The 24,308-nt window shown below is 36.1% G+C and overlaps 1 protein-coding gene across 1 annotated transcript in view; it reads left to right on the top strand.

Moving 5' to 3' along the window:
* The window catches only part of KATNAL1 (katanin catalytic subunit A1 like 1), a gene marked incomplete at both ends in the record, with an annotated part of 102,420 nt that overhangs the window by 21,473 nt on the left and 56,639 nt on the right, over nucleotides 1-24,308 (top strand). Inside the window, 3 exons of the mRNA XM_080689792.1 lie at nucleotides 6,911-7,079; nucleotides 21,553-21,680; nucleotides 22,068-22,173. Of these exons, the coding sequence (XP_080545918.1) occupies nucleotides 6,911-7,079; nucleotides 21,553-21,680; nucleotides 22,068-22,173 (403 nt within the window). The remainder of the gene's footprint in view (nucleotides 1-6,910; nucleotides 7,080-21,552; nucleotides 21,681-22,067; nucleotides 22,174-24,308) is intronic.

The following is a 24,308-nucleotide window of genomic DNA, read 5'->3' as shown; positions in this document are numbered from 1 at the left end:
TACCTCTGGGCTATACACCCAGACCTGTTTTATTCTTTATTTGTAAACAGGCTCTCACTGAGTTGCAGAGGGCCTCACTAAGTAGCTGAGGCTGGCTTTGAACCTGTAAACCTTCTGTCTCAGCCTACCAAGTACTGGGATTACAAGTATATGCCACCATACCAGCTCTATTTTATGTTTTACTTGGAAACAGGGTCTCACTAAGTTGCTGAGAGCCTCACTAACTAGGTAACTTAGGCTGGCTTTGAACCTGCACGATCCTCCTGCGTCAGCCTCCCAAGTACTGGATTACAAGCATGTACCACCACACCCTGCTTTTTAAAGTTCTTTTTACAATGCTTTTTATTAATTTTAAACATGTAGTCTCTCACTGACAGTGGGAGTCCTCTCTTTTTGTTTTTTCTGATGACTCTTGTTTGGTAAAGTTGGAAATGTCTCATCGGCAAGGTTTTAATCAGGCCTTCTAGTGTGTGGCTTGTCTTGAGGGGAGGAATCCTCCTGAGGTTTGTGTTCACTCAAGCCAGGTGCCTTAAGGCTGTCAGCTGCCCAGAATCCCTGTAAGGTAAGTTTCTTTGCTTAAGTAGTATGGAGTTGAATCACAAATCACAGGAGAATAGGCCCTTGGCTACTATTTCTAGAGGAGACTTTTGGCATCACTTTACAAGTAGAGAGCATAGACCTAGATAGACAAATATATTTATTTATTCTGTGTATTTTAAATTCTACTCTTTCACAAGTTATTGCTGTTTGAATGTCTTATATTTATGTTGTAGTTTCAGTTCAATTCCCATGTCTTGTGTGGGCCTAAGGTCCTGTCTCAAGTCTTATTATATGTCATCACATCTTAAGCCCTCAGTTGACTGGGCCCCCAAACCTCTAAGAACTACCATGTTGTCTGTGCATATGCTCACAATTTTCTCTCCTTTTCCTCCCCTTCTTCCCCCTTTCTGTCCATTAGATGGTTCTCTTACCTTCTGATAAGATGAGCTTTGTACACAAAAATTATTTTACATTTTTATCCAACATTCCTGCATATTTTATTGTAGGAAGGTTTTCAGTTTATTTATTTTAGTTGTCACTGTATATTATTTTTGTAGTTCTCTTAGCATTAATTTGTAGAGTCTTACCCTGCAGTTTGTTGTTTTTAATGATTTTTGTTTGTCGTTAAGAACTCCTTTTTAACAAAGCTTTAGTTGTAGGATTTAGATTAGGATATTCTTTGTAATTCCAAAATATGTATATATTGTCAGCTAAATTGTAGGCTTCTTGAATGATGGGACTGTGTCATATACCTTTGGTATCCCCTTGTTTTACAAATTAGTGGGATAATTTCAGAAGTTGGCTATAATCTGTACAAAGACCTGTGCGATACCTAAATTCAATTGGTATTATTTATTAAAAGTTGTGTGGTCCTGATAATTTGAAAGAATACCCTTGTCCATTTAGTTTTAAGACCTTTACAAGTTAGGCAAAAATAAAATAAGCGTCTTAGGTTTTTCAAGTTCATAGTTCTTTAGAATTAAATGGAAAAGACAAGGATTTATCTTTGGAGCCAAAGAAAAGCAAGATACAAATAAGTAATTCACCTGCCTGGGAGTAGTAGAATTTCACCTGTTAGACTAAAGAATTAATGATGTTTTTCTCCCTCCCACCCAGTGACTGAATAACTGGCCTAGTGATTTGAGATAGGATTTTCTATGGCCCATCAGAATCATTGACAAGCATCACTCAGGGTCCCAACTGAGATAACTGGTTGCGGTAATATCAGAATGCTGGGAAGGCAGTCTCTTAAATGGGATTATGTTCTCATACCAGCTTTAGTTTCTGGTTAACTGTTACCTTGGTTAACTTGGAATTATTATTATTTTATTTTAGTTTTTTCCCCTCAAAGTGGTTAAGAATCTCTCAACTCCAGGAAGACTTAAAATAAAGAATAGACTTAGAGAATCAAAACAAATAAAGTTAGTAGTATTAATATTTTCCTGCTAAGAGATAAAACATATTTGCTATTTTATATACTTAGGATATTTAAGAAAATATGGCTAAAGATGCATACTAGATATGGCTAAAGTGCTGTTATGCAGTTCTGTGTTAATTGTATTATAGAATTTGTGTGTGGTACTGGGGATTGAAACCAGGGGCATTCTGCCTCTGAGCTATACCCATATCCCTTTTTATTTTTTACTTTCAAACAGGATCTCTCTCACAAGGTTGCTGAGAGTCTTGCTACATTGCTGAGGCTATCCTCGATATTGTGATCCTCACGTCTCAGCCTCCCAAGTACTAGGATTACAGGTAAGTGCAGAATAATTTAGATGTGTATATGATTTTTACATAAGCACTTATGTTATATACTTTATTGGAACATTTAGGAGAATTTAAGATCACTTTACAAGTTTATCATAAGACTTATAAATGTATTTGTATGTAAATTATTCTTTATTAAGTAAGACAGTGGAAAATTAAGCAAATAAGATATAGTAAATCTATAAATATAGGTAAATATATTTTGGATTTGTTAATGGGACCAAACATTATTGAAAAGTCTCTTCAAAATGACTTCTAAAATCTTTCAGTCTTACGCATAGAAAAAAAATGTAGTGTAATCTAAAATATTTAAGGAAAAACTGAATTCTCATATTTTTAACTTTAGTAAATTGAATGTCCTAAAAATCAAAATAAACTCTAATAAGTCTTTTCTGCACAAAATTCACCCTTGAGGAAGATATAAAAAAACTTGTATCAGCATCTCCTACAGCCCTTAATGTGTTTCTGAATGTGATTAATTTGCTTAAATAATGAGGGAAGAGTTAACTAATGACAGCCTTTATATTATATAGTATGGTGGTGTGCATTCAATAAGAGTTCATATATTTATTGAAATAATTAAAAATAATATTTTAAACAGATTCCTCTTTATGTTTGTTTATAACTTTCTGATAGCAACCAATTTAAAGTTCCTAAAGTGCTTTCTAGAATTGGAACTTAACACTAAGGATTATATTTGGTGAAATCACTTGATACTCAAAGAAGACACCACTGTGGTTCAGTGGGGAAAAGGTGGGTCTTGTCAGTAAATGCACCACCACGCCTGGCTGTAGCAAGGTATATTTTCACTTTTTAGTTGCTCAAATACTTAACTCGTGTTACAGCTTAATTCATTTCTAAAATTTTAACACCTGAGTAGAAAAAATAATTAAAATTATGTAAAATCATGTTGCATTGTCTTAACAATGCAACATGATGTACCTGTGTCCAGACTTTTGCTGTGTGACCTTCTTTTTTGGTGGTATAGGGGATGGAACCCAGGGGCTCCAGGCTGCACCCCCAGATCTATTTTAAATTTTATTTGGAAACAGGGTCTCACTAAGCTGCTGAGAGCTTCACTAAGTAGCTGAGGCTGGCTTCGAACCTGTGCGTTCCTCCTGTCTCAGCCTTCCAAGTACTGGGATTACAAGCCAGCGCCACCACGCCTGGCTTGCTGTGTGACCTTTGAAGTTTGAATGTGTGTTTCTCCATATCTTGTTCTCCCCTTAACTTCAGAGAAACACTGTCCTGTATTGGGAGTATTATTGTTCTCTTACTTCACTTTATAATTTTACGATACATGCTTCTCTCACCAAATAATATCTTACTTGCTTGGAATTTTACTATATGTATGCTTTGAAGTTTATTTTCTTTTTTTTTTTTTTTTTTTTTTTTTTTTTTTTTTAAAGAATTTTTTTTTTTTTTATTGGTGCATTGTAGTCATACATCTTTCTTTTTTTTTTTTTTTGGTACTGGGGGTGGAACCCAGAGGCTTTCTACCTCCAGGCTATACTCCCAGACCTATTTTTTTTTATTTTATTTGGAAACAGGGTCTCACTAAGTTGCTGAGAGCCTCACTAAGTAGCTGAGGCTAGCTTCGAACCCGTGCGATCCTCCTGTCTCAGCCTCCCAAGCGCGGGGATTACAAGCGTGCGCCACCACGCCCGGCTTGAAGTTTATTTTCATTCAGCATTATGGTCATGAGATTCATCTCTGATTCTATAATACACATATAAGCCTGATTTCCTCTTTTGAAACTTTTTCCTCCTTCTAACATTAAATATCAATACTATATGTAAATGCATTTATCAGCATTCCTTGTAACACCTGAAAACAATTCAAATATCCATTAGAAGAAATTATTATATATTCATATAATAGATGGCAATAAACAAATGAATATGAATAAGTCATATTTCTTCTCATTTCTATGCAGAAATCTCCAATAGGAGGCTGGAGCTCAGTGTAGACCTTCTTGTATTTGAAAACCTAACCTATTTTTCTCTGTATTTAAAATACTTTAAGCTAGTATAGTGTTAGCCTGTTTGACCATGAAGACAGAAGTCAAACAGCTGTACAACCCTACTAAAGTCTCTTATTAAAGAGAGACTAGCAAAAGAAGCTTTGAGAGTTTTATTGTTTACACAGCCTGGAAGCTGTCACTGAGCCCTTAGAGTGAAGCATGACATTGTGCAGTGATGTGCTAATGGACAAAGAAGTACAGAGCAGAGTCGAGGGTGTCCTTTGGGAAGTTGTCAGGGACTGTTACAAATGCAATATCAAGCTGCAGTGAGATGGAACTGAAGACTTACAGAGCCCAGGCACACCTCCTTAGAGAGATGGGAATGACACAAATGGAGCATCTGGCTTCTTGAGCAGTTTCATTCAGGCCATTTATGAGCCAATCAGAATATTGAGTGCAGAGCAAGGTCAGTAGCAGCAAACATTCAGAAGGTAGCCTGTGTACCAGCTTTGAAATTCTTCTACACTACAGCTTTACTGAGCTGGATATGTGTGCAAAATGGACAACAGCAGTGCTCCTCAGCAATGTTAACTAGCACGCTGAGGTGGGGAGGCATAAACTAAGGCATGAGGGCTGCCTCAGAAGACTTCCTGCAATTCAGCCCTCAGCGGTGACGTGCAGGGGCAGGCCCAGTGGCGGCACAGCATCCTGGCATTGCAGCTGGGAGGCTGCGCGAAGACTTGAGGCTGGCTGTTGAATCTAAAAGGATCACAATGACAAGATTTAAATAGCAGGCACAGCTGCTAACAAAGGGCAAACTTGACATGTATTCTGGTTGGACAAGTGTGCTGGTCTCATTTTATTGTGTTTGGCCATACCCATGAATGTGATTCAGGAGAGACATTTATGCATACACAAATATATATAAATAAAAGCTGTACTCTACTACTTTCTACCCCTTCATCAAAACAGAAAAAATAAACCAAGAAACCAGCAGTTACATTAAAATACTGTAACCAAAACAATTTATAATTAGTTTTTTTAAGTTTCATCAAATTTTTATTTTATTGGCAGAATGGTAAAAAGACCAATACTGCCCTAGAACATGAAATTTCAAAGTGCCATGTAGCCATTTTACTAGGCATGATCTTTTAGTTCCTTTTTAGTGGATTCCTTTCACAAGATTGCTTATTTTTATTTCTTGTAGAAACAGCACAGAAGAGGCTATATTCTAGCTAATGGGTATTTGGTAAATGTTTAATTTGCTAGAACTCCAAAGATTAAGATGTCATTGTATGATAGCCTAATAGATACACTTACAGTTTTCACCAGCCATTCTTATCCTTAGCAGTTTTAGGAAGTAGTCTAATTACAGCAGTCTGAATGTGCTTTATTAGACTTGAAATTTGTTGGCATTGTTTTATCTTTTTTCCCCTAGTTTGCAATCTTTATGCATTTTTGTCCATTTTCTTACCTTGTTGGTTTTCTTGAGTTATATACTGTAACTTTTTCTGATACCAAGAATGAAACTTTCTGATGAGTTAGGTAAATTAAAAGCTTAAGTCTAGAAAATAAATAATAGATGTGGTATAGTGATGGAAAGCAACACCCCTGGAGAACCTGAAGTGCTTCAACCGTAAACACAGGAAGAGACAGTTCAAGAAAGAACTCAGATACAGTGAGAGTCCTCTGCTCAAGACCCAGAGACAGTGCAGCACTGTGCTTAGAAACCTCAGATCTTAACTGTTTGAAGGAGACATGTTTCACGTTGTATGAAACCACGTGTCACTTTGTCTGTATTTTCCAAAGTTTTAATCACTGGGAGGCCTATATAACTGAATAGTCCTGTGATTTTTGACACCTTCAATGCATGAATAATATCTTTACACATCGATTACTTTGTTCATAAGAATATTTCATTGTTAAGCCCTGCTATATATAACTTGATGAAATGTTGAATTTTCTATTATAGAAGCCAAGGAAATCATACTGGTTATAAAAAAGTAGATTAGTAAACTATTTAAACTGTTGGATTTTGAATTTTTGTCTTTTTAAAGCATTTTGTACTTTTAAAGAAATTACCTATTATTATTTTAGTACAGTAAGGAATAAAGTTACTTTTCATTATACTATTAAAATTATTATGCGACGATAGTCTGTGTTGCCCTCTATTGGTGGTTAGTAGTTACTTTTGGCAAAATACTTGCTGCCATGTATATCATATGGTTTGTTTGTTTGTTTGTTTGTTTGCACTGGGGATTAAACTCCAGGGCATTCTACCTCTGAGGTACATCCCTAGCCTATTTTATTTTATCTTTTTATTTTGAAACAGGGTCTTACTAAGTTGCAGAGGCTCCCTAAGTTGCTGAGACTGGCTGTGAACTGGCTATCCTCATGTTTTAGCCTCCCAAGTACTAGGATTACAAGCATGTGCCACCATGCCTGACTGATTTACATGCTTTTAATAATTGTCTCAACCAGAAAAGAGTGAAAAAACCAGCCTGATAGTTGTGGCCATGGATTGGCAAAAGATAGAAATATGTAATTGGGGGCTTCTTGATTTAATAGTTTTATTGACTAAGGTGGTATTGAAATACTTTTTGCCTTTGATTAACTTATTTTATTTATTTTTTTTGTCAGAGCTCCACCTCAAATCAGGCGTCCCAATCGCGAAGTCAGACCTCTGAGGAAAGAAATGGCAGGAGTAGGAGCCCGGGGACCTGTAGGCCGAGCACATCCTATATCAAAGAGTGAAAAGCCGTCTACAAGTAGGGACAAGGATTGTAGAGCAAGAGGGAGAGATGACAAGGCAAGACTGTCTCTTTGAAATTCACTTACTTGAAGCCTGTGACTTTAGTGGATATCACAATTTTGGTTGATTTTTTTTTTTTTTAAGAGTATCATTGTTTTCATGTGAAAGAGTTAAAAGAAAGTTTGATTCAGAGCCCTTAGTGGTCTTTATATTCTGAATGCCATGCTACAATGCAAATAACCTCAGAGGTGCAGTACACACTACACACACACACACACACACACACACACACACACACACACACACATGTTTAATAAAACAAATCCTTTGTAGTAGTAGTCTATTCTGAATAGAGTTTGAAAACTTATTTATTTATTTATTTATTTATTTATTTATTTATTGCGGGTCTGGGGATGGAACCCAGGGGCATGGACCTATGAGCTACACCCCCTGCCCTATTTTTTATTTATTTTGAAACAGGGTCTAAGTTGCAGTGGGCCTCACTAAGTAGCTGAGGCTGTCCGCGAACCACGATTCTTGGGTCTCAGCCTCCTGAATGCTGGGATAACAAGCGTGCACCACCATGCCCAGCTGAAAACTATTTTGAAAAACATTTTAACAAATATTTCTAATGAGCCGGACGTGGTGGTGCACACGTGTAATCCCCGTGCTTGGGAGGCAGAGACAGGAGGATTGCGCAGGTTCAAAGCCAGCCTTGCTGGCTTAAGAGATCCTGTTTTCAAATAAAAATATAAAAAATAGGTCTGGGAGTGTAATCTGGAGGTAGAAGGGTTTCCAGGAACCCCAGTACCACCAAAAAAAAATACACACACACACACACACACACACACACACACACACACACATATTTCTAATGATAATAAATGAAAACATGGTCATAGGAGGAAGATTGATAAGAAAGTAGATGTATATATTCACAGAATAAAATGAAGGATATTATTTACTACTGCTTAAAAAAAAAAACCTTTTGTTTATGTGAATCTTTCTCTGGTGAGCATTTTCCCCTGGTTATTACTCATTGTGTTCCTTTACTTGTCTGGTAGGTAGCACATTGGATGGGGTCTGTGTTGCCTGTAGAGTGGACCTCAGAACAGTGGGCCGGAGATGACGTCAGAGTTAGGAGCTAGCCAGGATGTTCTGGTATATCTTCTTACCTTAATTTTGTGAGAAGACAAAGATTTTTTTGTGATGGCATTTCCCATTCCACTGTCATATCTTAAGTGAATGATGATGTAGTGAATTGCCATGACACAGCCTTCTTGTCTAGCTAGGAAATCAGGATCTATCAATAAAGTCATGCCATGACTTAATATAATGAAGCTATAACTGATAACAAGTGATTAGCCTTCAAAATTTTGTACTGTATTTGAGTGTTTTTACTGTATGTAATTTTGATAAGGACTCTAAATAGACCATCTTCTCAGGCACTTTGATTGTTGTGACCTTGACAGAATGAAACTGGTGTTTTCTGAGTATTTCTATTAATTAAGGAGGTTTGATGACATATTCTGCCTCTCTGCCTCACTAGGACCTGAAAATGAATTATATATTTTTTGCTTGTAATTTGTTGGAGCACAAATTCCATAAAAAGGAGGTAGATTCATCTCAGGTCTTTTTTGGGATTAGTAAGGAGTACTGATAAATTATTTTTTATTGAGCTAGTTCTCCCCAATTATTAAAAACCACGTAAATAGATACTTGAAAATCTATATCTTAAGTACCATCTTGATTTCTTCTGTTCCTCATTTTTGTGCAGCTAAGCTTGGTTTGAATTTTACAGAATAAAGCAGGGATTGGAATCCAGCCCTCACTCTGCTTTTCACTTATAGGTAAACTTTTAGAACAGGATGAAGAACTTTGTCTTTAATTTCATGTAACACAAAAGAATCTTGGCCATGGTGGATTGTATCATTCTAGGGTCTTTGCTAGAAAGATAATTCAGTGATTACATAGTAACTCATGAAACAATTTTGTGAAGTAGGTATCTTATTATTGCTACTTTACAGATAAAGAAATGGTGGTATAGAGTGCTAGAATAACTTGCCAAGATCCTGGAAGAGTAGAATTTGTAAAGTAAATCTTTTTCCTGAAATCTTCAGTTTCATATTGTATAGTACCTCTACCTACCAAACTAGATTTTGAAAATCTGGGTTGAGTTTGAAAAAAGAAATCTAGATTAATTAAATAAATATTGATTTTTAAATATGATAACTCTTAAGCTAAGAACAAAACAAGTAGCATTTGTTGAATGTCAAATAAGTTTTTTTGAGATTGTAATAGTCTTTCATTTATAATGTTTTTAAATAATTTTCTAAATCTTTAATTGGCATTACTCAGAATGTCACTGGAAAATAAGCCATTATTTTCCCAATTTATTTAAAATAAAGTAGTATGATTCAATAAATCCCAGTCATTATATATGTCTGCTTTAGGATGAGCATGCTTTTTAGAGCCACTTGAAAAGACATAGTGATGTAAATAGTAAGGAGGGAGCCCAGCTAAGTCATTAAAGATATTCTTTCAGATGATAGCCATACATTTAAATCAATCTTTGAAACTTTTTCAGCTAGCTTACTTTCATAAACTTTACCCTCATCAACACACATTTTCTTTTTCTAAATCTGTGTACACGCATAAAAATTAAAACAGTATGTTGTGTTCTGGATAGTTCTATAAGGTTATGGAGTCATAGAATATATGCTATATAATGTTATAGAAGCATAGAATTTCAGGATCAGAAGGAACCTTAAAGATTACTATATCTAATACTTGAATATCCTGTTGTCTCTTGCTAACAAATTATAGAAAATAACTTTTTTTTTTTTTTTTTGGTGGTACTGGGGATAGAATCCTTCTACCTCTGGCTACACTCCCAGACCTATTTTTATATTTTTTATTTGGAAACAGGGTCTCTTAAGCCAGGGAGGCTGGCTCCGAACCTGCGCAATCCTCCTGTTTCTGCCTCCCAAGCATGGGGAGTACAAGCGTGCACCACCACACCTGGCCAGATACTGATTTTAAAAGGGGGAAACAATTAGGTCTTTAATCTATAGATCTTGATATTAATTCATGACAAAAAGAACAAAAAGATCAAGTGGGTTAATAAACAACCTATGGGGTTTATGAACAAGAACTCATAGGAAATCCCTGAGAGCCTTTTGCATGCACAAAAGAAGAAAAAAATCGTATCTCATGTTACCATGCTTTTATAATATGACTAAAATGCATAGATATTATGAAAAGTACAATGACCTCAATATGTCTCAATGGAATTGATATATTTAAATATCTGTTATTACATTGTTGTGAGTGAAAAAGGACCTATATCTTGATTATGGTGGAGTTTGTGAAAGTAAGCTGTTTATTTTTTTAAAAGAACTCTTGAGCTGGCACACACTTGGAATCCCAGGATTGGGAGACTGAGATAGGAGATTGCAGGTTTGTGGCCAGCCTCAGGTACTTAGTGAGGCCCTCTGCAACTCAGTGAGACCTGGTTTCAAAATAAAGAATAAAAAAAAATAGAGCAGGGGGTGTAGCTCGGAGGTCAAATGCCCCTGGGTTCCATCCCCAGACCTGCAAAATAAATAAATAATAAGAAATAGGGCTGGGGGTGAACTTTTGAGTTGTTTGGAGATAAAGGAGATTTTCTGAGTCACAGTGGAAATTAAAGGGGCTATAGATTTAAAAAACAAACTCGTAGAAACTTCATTAGAATTTGAGACGTATGCCGGGTGTGGTGCTGCATGCTTGTAATCCCTGCGCTTGGGAGGCGGACACAGGAGGATCTTGCAGGTTCGAAGCCAGCTGCACTGGCTTAAGAGATCCTGTTTCCAAATTAAAAAATATATATAAAAAATAGGTCTGGGTGTGTAGCCCGGAGGTACAAGGGCTTCCAGGAACCCCAGTACCAAAAAAAAAAAAAAAAAAAAAAAAAAAAAAAAAAATTGAGACGTGTACTTGGTTCAGGTCTGATTATTATAACTATTCAAATATTCATTAGAATACTAGATATTGTCCCTGTTTTATTTATTTTCTTAAAGAACAGCTTTGGTGGTTACAGCCAGCTTTCTAAAAAAAATTCAGGTAGTATGAACTAGAAAATTCAGGGTTCATCAGGCCTGGTATAATCTCAGTAATTGGAAGACTGAGACAGGAGGATTGCAGGTTCATGGCCAGCCTCAGAAACATAAAACCCTCCCCAATTTAGTGAGACCCTGTTTCAAAGTAAACAATAAAATTGGTTTGGGAATGTAGCTCAGACGTAGAATGCCCTTGGGTTCAGTCCCTAGTAACACACACACACACACACACACACACACACACACACACACACACACACACACTCAGAGTTCATTGCCCATAATAAAAACAGTAGTATTTTGAGAAAAAATTAGTTATAAGAGTATATAAAATTTGATTATATAAACACACATCTTTGTATACTAGTTCATGACCTAAAATATACTTTGTTCCATGGTCAGAATTTTTTGTTTTTGTTTTTTTATTTGGTGGTACTGGGGGTGGAACCCAGAGGCTTTCTACCTCCGGGCTATACTCCCAGACCTATTTTATATTTTATTTGGAAACAGGGTCTCAGTAAGTTGCTAAGAGCCTCACTAAGTAGCTGAGACTGGCTTTGAACCTGTGGGATCCTCCTGTCTCAGCCTCCCAAGCACGGGATTACAAGCGTGTGCCACCACGCCTGGCAGTAGTCAGAATTTTGAAATCTACTGCTATACTCCAAACAGTTACTTTATGGATGTAAAAATAAAAGTGAAGATGGTAGAAATTATGTATCTGGCCCAAGGTCTCTAGTGTATTTGGATTTTTAATTTGGTAGCAAATGTTACTTATTCTTGAGTACTTGTTTTTTTAAGTTCTCTACAAAAAGGTCCTATTTGAAGTGTTTTACTTCCTTTGGTTTATTTGATCCCTATACTCAGCTGTGAGCTCAGCATTATTTTTTGTTTAATGTAGTAAGAAGTTGAGGCACTGAATTCTTAACTACAGATAGTTGGTAGAACTATGGTTTGAATTCTGACTTTAGTGCCTGAGCTTTTAATTATTATGTGATATAGCCTTTTATTTGAAAATGCTTATTATTTTGTTTATAAAGAAATAATGAATATTTCTTTCCTATAAGAGTACCAGTTCATTTTCTGAGAGTGATTATATTCTTTTCTTCTTTCTTTTTTTAAAAATTGCTGACAGATTTCAGCTTAGGTCCAAGCTTAAGATGCTGGTTTTTTTTTTTTTTTTAAAAAGATAAACAATTAGTGTAGTGATCTGTTCATGAGGCTTTATTATTTTTCCCCCTGAGGTTTTACAGGCATATCTGTGAGGCCACTTTATACCCTATTTATTTTATTTAACACATTTTTATTAAGTGTGTACTTTGTGTCAGTCACACCCCTAGGTGCTAGACATAGAAACTAATAAGGAATGGATCCTAGCCTCAGGTTGACTATGTTCTTATTGTTGAGAAGAGAGTTCGATGAACATATTAACCTTCAAGTAATGTTTTTCATTCTAATTTAATGTATCTGATATCTTAGTCTTTTCCGGCTATTCTAACAAAATACGGGACAATTATTAGTCTTTTCAGCCTATTCTAACAAAACACTGGACAATTATTAGTCTTTTTGGGCTATTCTAACAAAATATTGGACAATTATAAACAATAGAAATTTACTGCTCGTGGTTCTAGAAGCTAGGAAGTTTAAGATTAAGAAGACAGCAAATTCAGGGCCTGTTCCTCATAGATGGCACCCTCTATGTGTCCTTAAGTGGTGGAAGGGTCCATTAATCTCACGCAGGCATTTTTTTAAATAAGGATACTAATCCCATTCATCAGGGTAGTAGAACTCCCCAGACTGAATCACCTTCAAAAAGTCCCCACCTCTTGCCGGGCTTGGTGGCACATGCTTGTAATCCCCGCCCTTGGGAGGTGGAGACAGGAGGTTCCCAGGTTCAAAGCTAGCCTTGCTGGCTTAAGAGACCCTGTTTCCAAATAAAATATAAAATAGATTTGGGAGTGTAGCCTGGAGGTAGAAGGGTTCCATCCCCAGTACCACCACCAAAAAAAAAAAAAAGTCCCCACCTCTTAATGGCAGAAAATTGAGAACTAGATTTTAACATGAATTTTGGAGGGACATAGACATTTATACCATAGCACCTAGGAAAATTGGATTTATTATTATTTTACCATTTAAGTTTAGAGTTAGTGTAGAAATTCACATAGAACTCACTAATACTTTTTTTATTTAAAGAGGATAGACTACGACACCTGCAGAAGTATCTTATAATAAAAATAAGTTTAATTCACAAAACTATGATTCTCAAGTATTATTAAGATATAGACCTGCTAATTATAGTGAAATGAGCAGTGCTTCTGTTATAATCTCATGATTGAAGCTAGCTATGCTTTTAGATAAAGTTCAGATGAATGCAAGGTAAATTCACTGAATTCATTTTAAGTTATTAAGTTTAATGAAATTGTTTCAGTGTACTATATATAACAAATGGCTATTTATAAATGCTTTCCTCCTCATGAGTAAAATATGGAGAGATGTTGCAGACTAGGGTGTTCTTTTGAGAGAGCTATTGATTGATGATTATATAGTTAACTAAATTAAAAAACTTTTTATTGAAGGAAAATATATAAATTATAAGGATACCATTTGATGAATGATGATCATCTAACCAGTGGTATGCTAGTTTACATTTAATAACTACTTTTCTGGGGGAAAATATGTGTTTACACACATATTCACATTCACACATGAGTGTGTTATATAAATCTGACTGTTAGAAGAATCATAGCACGTAACTTATAAGTAATAAAATGTCCAATACTTTTTCTTATAAATTCCATTGAGCCAGTGGACTCTCATAGAATGCTTTTGCTGATTTGACTCACTTCTTAGATTTGTACCTGACTTGTGCCTGTATTTGATGGGGAATTGTAGTGCTGACATGAATGTTAGTTGATAATGTAGTTTCATCAGTTAGTAAGATGGTAGTGAAACAGGAAAAACGTATGGTGGAATTTCACTAATTTACCAATGACTTTTGCAGCTTTGATGAATTGGTTAATTTTCACAAAGTGGAAGAATTTTTTTATGTTCTTTATAATATAACAGTAGAAATGACACTTTTAAGTATAATCTGCAATAATAAGATTTCTCTCATTGCTTTCTTTAGTCTAGACAGTCAACAAACAATAAAGCAGCCTTAATTGTAGCATTTGCTGATTTCTAGACTGTGAGAGGTTTCAACGTGATGCCAATGATCTGATTTTTTTTTTTTTTTTTTGGTGGTACTGGGGTTCCTGGAAGCCCTTCTACCTCGGGGCTACACTCCCAGACCTATTTTTACATTTTCATTTTGGAAACAGGGTCTCCTAAGCCAGTGCACGGCTGGCTTCAAACTTGCGCGATCCTCCTGTCTCCGCCTCCCAAGCGCGGGGATTACAAGCGTGCGCCACCACGCCCGGCCAATGATCTGATTTTGATAAGGTTTCATCATGATGCCAGTGAACCCATTCTAGTTGGGCTGGGCAGCCCCTTTCATTTGGTGTTTCCACCAAGAAGACAAGTAGACTTAAGCAGCCTCCAGAGCATAGACCATACGAAAGTAATTAGGAAGTGAGAAGTTTGGAATATTGCCTTTCCTAAGTTTGTGGAATTTAATTTTTACTAGTGGCAATGTTTCACAGCTGGCTCACAAAATTTCTGACTTAATTTATTTTTATGGTGCTGGGAATTCAACCCAGGGCTTCATGTATACCAGGCAAATACTCTTATCACTGAGCATCATCCCCAGCCCCTGGGAATTTAGTAATTGCCCCTCACAAACCAATAAGAAACAGCTTCAGCATGGCACTGGATGTTACTCTTATAAGTAACACATCATACGCGTAACCTTTGGGGTCAAGCAGTGGAACACTTTGTAACCCAGAAACCGGGGTCATGATCCTCCCAATTGCTGCCACTTTCCTCTTTCTTTTAGGAAAGAGGATTTCTGGTGGCATGAATTAGTTATACCTCATAGGAAACTTCAGGTACAGTTAAGTATTCTTTTTTGTCTGTATTTTTTTGCTCGATATGTGAGATTCTTTCATACTATTGCAGATATTGTGGTTTATTTTCATTATTATACAGTCTATATGCAATTAAATCAGTTTCCTTATTAATGGATATTTGGATTACTTTTAGTTTAGAACTTTTAGGAGTAATGCTACTTTAAATAGTTTTATTCTCTTGGGCATGGTGGCGCACGCTTATAATCCCCGCACTTGGGAGGCGGAGACAGGAGGATCACTCAGGTTTGAAGCCAGCCGCGCTGGCTTAAGAGACCCTGTTTCCAAATAAAAAATATAAATAGGTCTGGGAGTGTAGCCCCGAGGTAGAAGGGCTTCCAGGAACCCCAGTACCACCCAAAAAAAAAAAAGTAAATAGTTTTATTCTTACACACACACACACACACACACACACACACACACACACACTGCATTTCTAGTGCATTTTTCTAGTGTACTTAGGAGTGGAATTGTTGAGTGATAGGATATTTGTAAGTAAAACTTTAGAAGATAACAACAAGTAGTTTTTCAAAGTTGTGACACAAGTTTCCATTCTTACCTGCAGAGTAGGACAGGAAAAATGCTCCATATACTTGGCAATATTTGCTATTGCTAGTCTTTTTAGATGTAAAAACTTGATGTTACCAGAATATTTACTGTGTATTGTGCATTCAGTACCTTACAGCTTATGTTATTATAAACTCCTTCATATGTTTATTAGCTATTTGAATTACTAATCACTTGTTTTTAAAAAATACTTTATTTTGGACTTTGGATATTCAATAACTTCACAATTTTTTAAATCTTACAGCAGCTAATTTATAGTGTTGTTTTCAAAACTTTATTATACTAGATTATAGTAAAGCAGTTTTTATATCTAAACAATCCTTTGGTTGAACTTATAATTTGAAATTCAGACCTGTTTGTAGAAGCTGGTGTTAATTTGTCTTGTTTTTACCCACTGTTGATTTTCTTTTCCTCTAAAGTGTCAGCTTAGTTTTTGAAAGGGGATGGGTTCTTAGGTTATAGGAAGTAGGATTTATGTCCAAGTATTTTAACCCCTATTCAAAAGACCACTCAATATATTTTCCTTAGAATGGTTTTACTGTATTTTAACTTTGTCCAGTGAGCATTCTTTACTTCTTGATTTTAGAATTTGTGTATCCTTGTTGAACTAATCTCTCACTTTTAGGACTATTTTTCTAGGAGTTAATGAACTCTGTTTAAATGAGTATTCTGTATGTAGTAATATAAAATGTAAGGTGTGTGTGTGTGTGTGTGTGTGTGTGTGTGTGTGTGTCTCCTGGGGATTAAACCCAGGAGCATTCTATCTGAGCTACATCCTCAGCCACATTTTATTCTTTATTTTGAAACAGGATCTCACTAAGTTGTGGAGGGCCTCACAAGTTGCTGAGGCTTGCTGCAAACCTGCAATCCTCCTGTCTCAGCCTCCAAAGTACTGGGATTACAAGTGTAATCCCACCACACCTGGTTTAATGTGAGATCTTAGTAGCTGTATTTAAATGTTTTCCTCTTTCCCAGAGTCTACCACTCAGGCCAGCTGGTTTGTAGGACAGGAGAAAACACTGCCTCAGTCTGGTTGTAGCACAGTAGCCAGGAAGTTCCTATTACACAGAGGTCAGAGTATGTACCTCCTTTGCTCAAAACCTTCCAGTGGTTTCACATTGTAGATTAAAAGACAGAATCCTGATCATGGTCCACAAGACCCGACGACTGGTCTGGTATGTTATCTTTGGCCTGCTTTCCTTCCTCCTTTCTGTTCCTGGAACTGGTCAAGTCCACTCTCAGCTTGAGGGGTTTGTATTGCAGTTCTGTTCCTCAGAGTTTTCTGTTTGTTCATTGCTGTATTCCCTGTGCCTAGAATACTGCCTGGCACATGATGAGTACTTGTAAGTATTGTTGCCAAGTCAGGTGTATTAGTAACTATGCAGAATGCTATGGATCCATTATTTCGACCTAAATGCATTTTGTATTAACATCCCAATGCACGGCATGGCAACAAAATTAGAACTATTTTACACTTAAGAACCTACTTCACTTTTTAAAATAATAATCTTAAGATGTGGTGTAATTTAGAGACCTGGTTTGGCTTTTTGTGTTTGCTTTTCACATTAGGGTAGGAGTAACCCAGTGTTGTACAGCAGGGTACCAAATAGTTGAAAGTATTGGTCCTGGAGCTAAATTGCCTAGGACCAAGTGTGTGTCCTTGGGCAATTTACTTACCCTCTCTGTTCTTCAGTTTCCTTGTTAATAAGAGAACCTACCTCATTAATAAGAGAACCTACCCCATCATAAGAGTTTAGGATGAACGAGTGAGTTAGTATATATCAAGTTATGTAAAAGAGTGCCTACCACACAGTAAGCAATATATTAATTTAACATGGAAGTGTTGTTGGTGGTGGGGAGGCTAAACAATGTGAAAGAGAACACAAAATCACTTTTTAAAAATAATATAAGAAATTTTGTATTTGTCTTTTGTATTTCGGCCTTAGTATCTGTTGGACAAATGGGAGAGACAGTAGAAAAAACCTAAGGTCAGCTATGATTCAGCTTAGACATCCTCTTGACTGTGGGCCAGTGGTTTTTTTTTTTTTTATTACTGATTAAACAGTAATCCTGATGTCAGGCAGCTCACTGCCTAGAGAGCTGACTCCTTTGTTGGGCAAAATCATTGTTAGAAAAATTCTTTTGCTGATATGAAATCTCTTTTGTTACTTTATATCAGCTGTGGTTCTTTCCTTTGAGTAACAGAGAGCAGGCTAGTTGGTTGTGTTGCTCCATTAATGTTTTCTTCAGCTTAAACATCTCTGGATCCTTGGCCCTCTTCCATATGGCATGGTTTTTGAGCACTTTATCACCCTGGTCATTCTTCCCTGGATAGAATTAGTTTGTCATCATTTTCCTCAAAATGCAAACCCAGAGCTAGTAGCTGGCCATGTTTCACTTTACCTGCCAATACAAGAGGCTATAAAATGCAAAACCCATGATTTGTATTTTGTGCCAAGTTGGTTAGTCGTTTCAAGCCTCACTTTCCTCAAAAAGAATGATTAGCCAACACTAATAAAATATCCTTAACAAAGCTTTCTGGATATGGGCAATTTTGACATTAGAAAAAGCAAGAATTTTTTTTTTCCAAGAGAAAAGATATATCAGCCTTCATGCTCAATCTCAAACTCTTGCTGATGCAGACTGTACTCAGCTAGTGTAAGAATCTGGAAAGAACTCCAAGATCATTCAGAGACATTGCAGACTGGGTTATGTATAAGTAATAACATCAGTGTGAGATTAGCTTCATTGTTTGAAAACTAGCATATTTTAGTTATTACTAATAATTAGCTGGGAAATTGATGCCACAGTTATGTTTAATAGCCCTATTCTAACTTATGTAAGTATTTATGAGGATAATTGTCACCTACTTTACTGATTTCTCGATGTAATGAAAAAAAATTTTTGGTGTTAGGGATTGAACCCAGGGGCATTCTACCTCTGAGCTGCATCTCCCAGCCCTGTTTTTTAATTTTTAATTTTGAAACAGGTCTCACTAAGTTGTGGAGAGATTTACTAGGTTGCTGAGGCTGGCTGTGAACCTGGTATCCTCTTGTCTCAGCCTGTTAGGTACTGAGATTATAAGCATGCACCACCATACCCAGCTCGAAGTTGATTTTTTAAATTCTAATTTTCCTAAGTCTGTTTTTTAATTGCCTCACCAGTTTGGTTTGAAAAAGTTTTTTTTTTTTAAATCTTCTTTAGCGTACTTAGTATTAGTTTCTCATCTCTACAATTGAGAAACTTTGTATTCTCAGGCATATTATTTAGTGGAAATTATACCTATGTTTCCTCTTGTGTGTAATGAGAATCTTTTAGTTCTTTGATTCTCCTCCTTCCTCTTCTGCCCCATTCTTTTTCCATACAGTAGCTAGAAGGGTCATCTAAAAGTTAAGTCGTACTGTGTTACTGCCATGCATGTAATACACAACTCAAACTCACTTCTGCCCATCTCTCCAATTTCTTTTATATTGTTTACTTGTTGCTTTCTGAGGGCAGGTAATGTGTTTCATTCACTGCTCTAAGCCCAGTATATAATAGAATGTGTTGCATAAATAGATGTTCAGATTGACTGTTCTGTGGTACCATCACCCTCAGATAGAGATGCAGTTTTTCTTTCCTGTACAGTATTAAGTCTTTCCTGCCACTAAGACATTCATATGAAAATGGGGTTTTATCTTTAACTTGATAAGCATCAAGTTACTGTGCCTTATGAAGACTTATTAGGCCTCAGGTCTGTACATTTCTGTTATATGATTGTTTATTTATTTCTAGAATAACTCTAAAATTACAGAATAATTCTCAGTGGCCTAAAGCCTTGGCCTTTCCATATATAAAATGTGATTCTAGGTGGAGCTTATTTTAAATTTGTTGATGTTATGTTTGTTTTGTAGGCATGCCAGAAATTTATTACCAGTATGAATCTTACTAGTATGAATATTGATATATGCCATCTGATACAAGAATCCTCAAAATTTAGCTTAATACTACTGCCATACTGCCCAGATTAGTTGTTTATTTTGGGGGCAAAGGCACTAGAATACTGTTTGGTCATTTACCTAGTAGCTAAAATAACAGACACATCTGCCAAAGGGAGCCATTTCGTCCCCCCACAGCACTTGTGCCTTTCATTTATCTCAGAAGGAGGCTCAAAGAAATCCATCCTTTCCTGTTCTTCTGTTCTTTTTTAGTTGGAAGTGTAGGAGATTGTAAAAGTGAGGCTGAAGGTTTGGGGAGGTACTTGGTTCATCCTGCTAATGTAGTTCTGTATTTGAACTACCTCTAGCAAATCAGAGGATTTCATTTAAATTTCTTCAAAGCTAAGTAAATCTTAGAAGAATCCCATAGCTAGAAACAATAGTGCATATATATGTGTATATGTATATTGAGTTTCCTACATATAAAGGAAGAATTTGGTATAAAGCATATATATTGCTTTAATAATCTTTAGGTTGTTTAGGTTGTTTTACCATTGTCATTACAATGACTTTATATTGTGGCCAAAGACCTTACTAGAAAAAGCCCTGAATCATGAGGGTTACTATGGCAAAGGGAAGAGGCTCAGTAAGGGCAGAGTCCTGTCTTTCTTCATATGCAGTCTCTGTTTTGGATGCTTTGGAGAATTTAATAGTTCTGCCATCTGCAACTGTGCTTAAGCATGAAGCAGCTCAGCAAGGCGTGAAATGGTCTGATTTTGTGGAATGCTGTGGCCTTAGGGAAGAGGCCAGAGGACCTGAGATACAATCTCTACCCTGACATTTACTAGTGAATTTCAGTTACTTCGCCTTTGTGACATCCCTTTTCTTTCTTTTCCCTCCCTCCTTCCCTCCCTCCCTCCCTCCTTCCTTCCTCTTCTTTCTCTTTCTTTCTTTCTTTCTCTTTCTTTCTTTCTTTCTTTCTTTCTTTCTTTCTTTCTTTCTTTCTTTCTGTGGTAATGGGGATGGTATAAGGGCATTCTGCCTCCAAGCTATACCCCCAGTCCTATTTTTTTTTTTATTCTTTATTTTAAAACAGGGTCTCAATGAGTTGCAAAGGGCTTCACTAAGTAGTAGCTGAGGCTTTTGACAAACTTCAGTCCTCCTGTCTCAGCCTCTCAAATGCTGGTAAGCATGTGCCACCATGCCTGGCCCCAGTTTCTTTATCTACCAAAAAAAAAAAAAAAAAAAGAAAAATATTTTGTACCTTGCGAGGCTGTTGTATTAAATGAAATAAATGTGTGTGCAATTTTCTGCTATGTAGTAGGTTCTCAGTAACTTTGCTTTTTTCTTATATACTAATATTCTAGTTATTTTCTAGCAGTGAAAATAATATTCTAGTTATTTTCTAGATGGTTGCAGAATTCCTCTGCAACCATCAACTCAGTGGAATTCATCAATTCAATTCCAAGTCTTTAGTAATCTAACAAGGATCATTTATGTTTTACCTGCAACTATCCCCCAAGAATGTAGATTTGAACATATTTATAATAAATTTGCCCAGTTTACTAATTCTGGTAAATTAAATAGGGGAGGATGATATTTGAGCAATCATAAAATTATATTTAAAATTTTGAGCAAACAATTACAAATGATTATTGCTGTGTGTGGTGGTGTATACCCATAATTCCAGCTACTCAGGAGGCTGAGGCAGGAGGATCACAAATTCAAGGTCAGCCTCAGCAACTTCGCTAGATTCTGTCTCATAATAGACAATAAAAAGGGCTGGAGATGTAGCCTACTGGTAGAACATCTCTGGATTCAAACTGCATTATCACACACATATACAAAAAAATGATTATAACATTTTGAAAACTTAGTGATGTTATTTAAAATTATCCTGTTATTGTGACCAGAACTTTTTTTTTTTTAATGTATTTGTCTCCAGGGAAGGAAAAACATCCAAGACGGTGCAAGTGATGGTGAAATTCCAAAATTTGATGTTGCTGGATATGATAAGGATCTGGTGGAAGCCCTTGAGAGAGACATTGTATCCAGGAATCCTAGCATTCACTGGTTAGAGTCTATTAAATTGTTGAATTAAAGTAGAGGAGAAAACAGGTCACAAGTAAGCTTGGTATGAGCCTTATCTTGCTGTGCATTAATCTTCTGATTATGTCTTCATCTGAACTATGAGTATATAGAATTGATGGACACTTCTGTCAGAATATAGCCAGGGATATTTTATATGTTAAGTTGATGTTAACATAACTGACAGTGGTCATTAATTGTATTACATGTCCTAATTAATAACTACAATATGTTTTCACAGTTATTTTATGCAGTAAGAATTAGGGTAATCATAATATAAGAATTTTATAAATAAGAAAATTTGAAAGAATTAGTTTTGCCCATGAAGGCATTGCTGAATAAGCATTATGACATTGTATTGTTCTTAAAAAGGGACGACATTGCAGATCTGGAAGAAGCAAAGAAGCTGCTCAGGGAAGCTGTTGTTCTTCCAATGTGGATGCCTGACTTTTTCAAAGGGATTAGAAGGCCATGGAAGGTGAGAATTTAACAAAATAGGTTTGGTATTAGAGTGCTGCTTGCATGATAATGAAAGGCAGTATTATTGTAGATTTTTTTTTTTTTTTTTTTTTTTTGGTACTGGGGTTCCTGGAAGCCGGTCTATCTCCGGGCTACACTCCCAGACCTATTTTATTTTTGGAAACAGGGTCTCCTAAGCCAGCGCGGCTGGCTTCGAACCTGCGCGATCCTCCTGTCTCCGCCTCCCAAGTGCGGGGATTACAAGCGTGCGCCACCACTCCCGGCATTTATTGTAGATTTTTACTGTGTTTTAACAGTTTGTAAAGGTCAGAAGAGGTTTGCATACACCAGAACAACTGGATTTGAATTAGTAGTTGAAGTGTGCTTTCAACCTGCCTGAAACTTTTTTGGTCTTAGCCATAGACAGAGCCTTTCTTTATTTTGACTGGTAGAATGAAATGAAAATGATCTTATTTTGTCCTTTTGGCTTAGCTGGAAAGATCAGTTTCCCTGCTTCACACCTCCTCCTCTCTTCATGTGCCAAAAAGAGTGAAGGTTTTTTATTCACCTGACTACTTAGAAAATTTTTGGCATTTTGATTGCCTCTTACAACTTGGAAACTTTTCCAGACTGCATTTGTTGTAGATTGTTTTTTCCTTTAATGTATATATTCTTACTTTTAATGGGCACATATTTATATATATTTATACAATACCAAGTGATATTTTAATACATGTATTAAAGATCAAAATAATTGGCATATCCATAACCTCAAACATTTATCATTTCGTTGTGTTCAAAACATTTAGATCTTCTCTACTATCTAATGTACAATTAGTTATTGTCAGACATAACTACTCTACTATGGAACATTAAAAGTTATGTCTCCTATCTAGCTGTATGTGGTGACTAACCTCTCATATCTCTTCCAGCCTCTGGTAACCACTATTCTACCTATTTCTATGAGATCAACTCCTTTAGCTTCCACAGAAAAATGAAAGGGTGTGCTATTTGTCTTTTTGTGTCTGGCTTAATTTACTTACTGTAATGTCCTCAGAGTTTATCTGTTGTCATAAATGACAAGATTTGCTGGGTGTGGTGGCGCATGCTTATAATCCCTACGCTTGGGAGGCAGAGACAGGAGGATCGCGCAGGTTTGAAGCCAGCCTCTCTGTTTTAAGAGACCCTGTTTCCAAATAAAAATAGGTGTGGGAGCGCAGCCCGGAGGTAGAAGGGTTTCCAGAAACCCCAGTACCACCAAAAAAAAAAGACAAAATTTTGTTCTTTTTTTTACTGGTGAATAATATTCTTACATATACATAATGCATTTTCTTTATTCATCGATGGACATCTAGATTTATTCCATATTTTGGCTGTTGAAAATAGTGCTGCAATAAATGTGGGAGTGCAGATATATCCTTGGTATACTGATTTCATCTCCATTGAATAATGTACTCAGTATTAGAATTGCTGGGTCATTTGGTAGCCTTTTCTAACTTTGTAAGGAGCCTCCATACTGTTTTCCATAGTGGCTGAACTAATTTACATCCTCACAAACAGGGTATCAGAGTTTCTCATTATCTATATTATTATTTTTTGTCTTTTTGATAATAACCATTTGGCTGATTGGGTTAAGATGATATCTTATTGTGGGATTGATTTGAATTTCCCTCATAATCAGTGATTTTGAACATTTTAAAATATATTTATTTTTATATCTTTTGAGAGATGTCTATTAAGATCACTTGCTCACATTTTCAATTGGATTATTGGGTGTTTTTGTTTTGTTTTACATTAAGCTATTTGAGTTCTTTATATATTCTGAATAATTACTCCTTGTTGGATAAATAGTTGGAAAATAATTTGTTCTATAAGCTTTAACTTCTTATTGTTTCTTTGCTCTGTAGAAGCCTTTTAGTTTGATAAAATCCTGTTTATCAATATTTTTATCAATTTTTGCCAGTGCTTTTGGGGTCAAATCCAAAAAAATCTTTGCCAGGTCTTGAAGTTTTTTTTGAGGTTTCTTTTGGTAGTTTCATGGTTTGGGGCTTTACATTTAAGTCTTTGATAGATCTTAAGTTAATTTTTGTATATGGTAAGAGGTAGGGGTCTAATTTCATTCTTCTGCATATGGAAGTACACTTTTCTCAGCAC

Source organism: Muscardinus avellanarius (genome assembly GCF_963383645.1).
Source record: "Muscardinus avellanarius genome assembly, chromosome: 2".
NCBI lineage: Eukaryota > Metazoa > Chordata > Mammalia > Rodentia > Gliridae > Muscardinus > Muscardinus avellanarius.
Note: the sequence above shows the minus strand (reverse complement) of the source record. Positions and strands in the feature narration are given on the sequence as shown.